Genomic DNA, 5,268 nt, shown 5'->3' with positions numbered 1-5,268 from the left:
GCAAAATTTTCAGGCACATAAAATTTAGCAAAGCTGTTTTAGGCTGGCCATAGTGAGAGTAACATCACTAGTAACATCACACTTTTCAAGATAATTTTGCTTATGTGACACATATTTAATGATGAGAGAGGTGATGATGATAACTTAGTAGTTACTGTAACATCACACATACCAAGACAATATAAGTCTATAGGTTAATAAATGAATCATAACATGACAACACACATATGTTATCACCCACTATGAAGATAGTAACATAGCCTAGTAAAATTTGATGTTACTAGTCTAAGTTGTTTTTCACTGTGACTAGTCTTAAAATTCACGGACTTCGTTTCCTCCAAATTTATGAACCAACGGTCCATTTTATTACTCACACTCACAAAAAGAAAAAAAGAAAAAGAAAAACATACAACGGGCCCAAACGCAAGCGCCCATTCCACCCTAACCCCGAAAGGCTAAAACCCTAGACAAAAGCTCAGCGGCGCAGCACAGCCCAGCCGCCGCGCACCACGCTCTTCCCCCCTCCCCCTCCCCCTCCCTCCTCCGACCACCTTCTCCCGAAACGCACGGAGATGCTCTCCGCTGCCTTCGCTGTTCACCCCGCCGCCGTCGCGTCGCAGCGGCATTCTGTCCGCCAGCGCCAGCAGTTCTGCGCTCCAATCGGCACGGCGACGCCAAGGCGGCGGTTGCCAGTGGCGATGCTTTCGGTCACCAACGCCGTCGCCACGCAGAGCCGCGAGAGCGCCCCCGCGTCGCCTCGCAAGCTCTCTTTCCCGATACTGGTACGATTGCTGATTTGAGATTTAGCCGTATTTCATTACCGTTCAATTTATTTGTTATTTAGATACACGTGGCACTGTATATTTGGATATCTTTTGTTGCTTCAGTTTTAAATCAATATGCGTTGGTGGTTGCAGGACTGTTTCAGTTCGGCACTTATTTAGGGAATCCATAAAATAAAAATAAAATCGATTGTTTAGCATATGGGTATGGCGATATACGAACCTGACTAATGTGAGCCTCACGGTTTGGGCATACATCATCATACATTTTGAAGCGATGTTGGCAATGAGCTGACATGGAATAATTGTGAACCATATCCTTTATTTATTCCTGTGCAGAGTGGCACTGCAAACACTTTTAGCGCTCCGATGGAGAAGGATAGGATATGCCTGCTTGAAATCATGAGTTCATTAGGAACTTTGTTCTTTTAAAATTACACTTGTGTGTATTGATTGCTATGTGTGTTGGATTTGTGATTTGCTTATGTGACACCGCACCTGTTATATTCTATTTTGAAATGGGCATGATCACCGTTGTATTCATTCTGTAACAGTCGCTTTAGCAAATTTAACTGAGGTCATTTAGGTGTGGTCGGAGTTCCATAGGTACTCCAGGATGACAACACTGAGTTGACATCTGATATTCAGTTAGTGGTACAGTTGTTGAAAGCAGAAGAGACCAGTGTTTTAGCTGAAAAAAAAGGAAAGCTGGAACCAAAGCTTGGTGGGCTCCAGTTCTACAATTGGGCTTGCCATTTTGAGCCAGTGAAAGCATCCTTCTTTAAGTTTGACCAAGTTTATAGGAAAAATATATTAACATCTACAACACCAAAATATTTTCGTTAGATTAGCCATGAACTATATTTTCTTACAATATATATGATTTTGTAAACATAATATTTTTTTTATATTACTTGTTCAATCTTAAAGTTTGACTTAGGACAAAGCTAGAAGTAATTTGGAACGGAGGAAGTATTGTATACAAATAACATCCCATTAACTAATGTCATAGTATGGCTCTATGTAAAGATGGACGAGTGAAACCACAAAGCAGAAGCATGACCTGGTAGACGTTCTGTTACTATAGTTAATTGATTGCATTAAGATCTTGTGGTTTATGTTTTAAATTTTGTTGTTGCTTTCAACTTTTCATATTCATGTATCCTAAATTCTGTCTGCTTACCTCAAATCCTCTTCCTTGGCTAGAACCTTCTCTACTGACTTTAAGCTCTGGCATTATTGAGTATCCATTCATCATTCCCAATTACTTCCAGCATTTCAGTAAAGCTCAGTTGAGTTGCTAATACGGTCCACATGGCAGGAGAAAGCATATATTATATTTGACTCAGTGCGCTTATATTTATAGGTGAATAGTTGCACCGGGAAAATGGGGAAGTCTGTTGCTGAAGCAGCTGTGTCTGCTGGTCTTCAGTTAGTTCCGGTGTCATTCAGTGCAATAGAGGTTCCTGATGGAAAGCTCAACATCTGTGACACAGATATTCATATTCATAATCCATCTGAAAGTGAACGTATTCTCCGTTCAATTGCCAAGGACTACCCAGATATGATAGTTGTTGACTACACTGTGCCTGATGCTGTTAATGGTAAGCATATTAGTAATTTTGACTGAACAGCTGAGTTTTTTTTCCTCTAGATACAAATATAACACTGTAGACAATAGTTTATATTCCATCTGTACTATTGTTAATTCTTATAGTTAATCCCTTGTGATATCTAAAACGGTGTCTATTTACGAGCAGTGACAGTCAAAGTTTCCTATTAGAGACCATGCCCATATCTAAAAAAGCGTCTATTTACGAACCGAGGGATTATTTATTCATGGTTAGGCAAGCAATTTGTCTGCAATTCTGCCCAATGCTTTGATGTTCTTTGTTTGTAGATTATTTGCTCAATGTTTTTGCTGCTATTGATCATGACATGGCTTGCAGCCAATGCTGAACTTTACTGCAAACTTGGCTTGCCATTTGTAATGGGCACAACTGGTGGAGATAGGCAACTGTTGAACAAAACTGTGCAGGATGCGAATGTTTATGCTGTGATATCCCCACAAATGGGGAAGCAGGTATAGTTATTTTCATCACCTGGTCAATGCATATGATCTTTCCCTTATTGACACTGTAACTTCTTATTAGGTTGTTGCTTTCCTTGCTGCCATGGAAATCATGGCAGAGAAATTCCCTGGTGCATTTGCAGGTTACAAACTAGAGGTATCCATTGATCTTTACGATAATAAAAATCATGATTTCCTTCTGTATTCTCTGTTTCAACAATTTTTTGGTGCCTCCCTTGATTGCCATGGGTTGTGTTCATTATGGGCTCAGTACTTGTCATGGTATGCAGAGTTATCCTTGAAGTTAATTACATTATTAAGGAGTCGTGAGATGGTGCAGAGATGTTAACTTGACGTAGTAACTAGTAAAATATCTACAAGCCAATGTGGTGGAATATATACGAAAAGCTATTCTAATAAGACAGGAGCTGATCAGCTGACATGCCACAGTAATAAGGAGGGAAAGTAGCTACTGGTATAAATTCTCACTGGTAATTCGGAGCGAGGAGCAGGGGTATCTTTTAATTAATTGGAAACAGTTTTGATATCCAGTATGTTAACAAATTTATCTGCTGAAGCATAGTAAATATGTCGCCATTGTAAGTTGAAACACCTTGGGTATGTATACCTAGTACCTATCTGTTCTTGCTTCATCTAAAAGGGTTATTAACATGGATGGGGCCAGAATTGTAAGCCTGCGAGATGCAAATGCACATAGACACAACTTCAGAACTGTTCTTCAATTTCTTATTAGATTTTGAGCCACTTATCTGTACTATTTATATGCACGGGTTTTGAAAGACCTGTTGTTTCTGTGATAGGTTCCCTTGTGTGTTCAAAAGTATCATGCAAGTTGAACTGAACATGTGAGCATGCAGGACTAATGCCACCGCCCACATCACATCCCAGACACATACATCACAACTATTCTTCTCTGTTGGGAATAAATTAGGGAGCGTTTGGATCCTTAGTAAGAAACTGTTATAGCCTTGCCCGGCAAGGTTTGGTGTTTGGAACTGTTAAAATATCTTAGCTTTTGTGGGCCAGCTAGCTTGGGTGGGCTAGGAAAACCTTGTTAGCTCAGGAGAGCCAAATCGGCTCGCTTCCGACGGCAAACTTCATGCACGGAAAAATCGACGACCCACTCCTAACAACGATTTTCACGGGGCAAGGCTGGTAAGAAAAAGAACCAAACCGTCCGATCAGGCAAGGCTGGCAATGCGAAAGCTGGCTAGCTGGGCTAGCCGAGCAATTTCCTTACTAAGCAATGTAACCAAACGCTCCCTTAATGAACAAACTGCCCTGTCGGTATATGCTGTGTCTACTTTTTTATTATGCTTCCATCGCCTCTACATATGTTTCTAAATGCCATTCACATAGATTTTACTAGGTTGTATGAATAAAGATATCCAATCCAATCATTTGTTCCAAAAGTGACACAAATCATTAGAGCATCTCTAGCAGACCCCTCAAGACGCGGACCAGTTTACAGTTCGCTCGTTACCTCGGATACGGGTCGAAAACCTCCGCGAAAGAACAGAAACCGTAAATGGAACTGTAAATTTTGAATTCAAGATTTCGCGGGAGAAATAGAACGAGCTCGTAGTTCGTGATCTCCATACATAGTTCATACATACACTAAATTACACTAAATAGCTAGGAGGAAGGCGGCCACCGTAACCGTACAGCCAAAAATTGGCTCACCGGAGCCATCCGGGTGCGGTGGCGACGCTGCGGCGGCGGACATCCTCAGTGGTCGTCGTCGGAGATGAGGTCTACGTAGATGTTGTCCTGCGCCTTCTTCTCATGGCGCCATGTGTCTTGGTTGTCGACGAAGTCCTTCTCCTTTGCGAGCCCCTGCTTGAGGAGGACGTCGTCGAGGTTCACAAGGGATCGCCGGCGCTGCTCCTCCTCCTGCGCGCTGCGCGCCATGATTGCCTGCTCGAAGATGTCTGCCTTGGCCGGGGGGAGGAAATCCTCCTGCTCGATGACGCCACCGTCCGACAGCACCAGCTCTGCCTCGAGCTCCCGCTTCAACACGCGGAGGGCCGGGAGATCCACCGGCTTCCTTTTCACCTGTGTGAGGAGCGGCGTGCAGGGACAAGACCCCTCTGCGGCGGAGGAGGAGCCCGCTCCAGAGAAGATCCGCCTGTGCCGGCGGTCGTACTCGTCCGTCTCACGGTGGAGCAGCGACTCCGGCGGCTGGAGGCCGTGGTTGGTGTACTTCTTTGCCGCGCGCTTCCTCGCGCCGTCCGCTCAGACACACTGCTGGCGCTCGGGGTCGTCCCTCCTGCCGGAGCTCCACATTCCACCCCACATGGTGGTGTTCGGCTGCGGGAAATAGAAGGGGGATTGAGGAGGATTGGGGAATCATGGCTGCGGGGGGATAGGGTTTCGACCTGTATCGGCGCCGTG

The 5,268-nt window shown here is 43.9% G+C and overlaps 1 protein-coding gene across 1 annotated transcript in view; it reads left to right on the top strand.

Moving 5' to 3' along the window:
* Positions 1–509: 509 nt before the first annotated feature.
* LOC119366928 (probable 4-hydroxy-tetrahydrodipicolinate reductase 1, chloroplastic) overlaps positions 510–5,268 on the top strand; it is an 8,503-nt gene continuing 3,744 nt past the window's right edge. Inside the window, exons 1-4 of the mRNA XM_037632607.1 lie at positions 510–782; positions 2,149–2,386; positions 2,732–2,865; positions 2,936–3,010. Coding sequence (XP_037488504.1) covers positions 573–782; positions 2,149–2,386; positions 2,732–2,865; positions 2,936–3,010 — 657 coding nt within the window. The 5' untranslated portion in view covers positions 510–572. The remainder of the gene's footprint in view (positions 783–2,148; positions 2,387–2,731; positions 2,866–2,935; positions 3,011–5,268) is intronic.

This window comes from Triticum dicoccoides, chromosome 1A (assembly GCF_002162155.2).
Source record: "Triticum dicoccoides isolate Atlit2015 ecotype Zavitan chromosome 1A, WEW_v2.0, whole genome shotgun sequence".
In the NCBI taxonomy this organism is placed as follows: domain Eukaryota; kingdom Viridiplantae; phylum Streptophyta; class Magnoliopsida; order Poales; family Poaceae; genus Triticum; species Triticum dicoccoides.
Note: the sequence above shows the minus strand (reverse complement) of the source record. Positions and strands in the feature narration are given on the sequence as shown.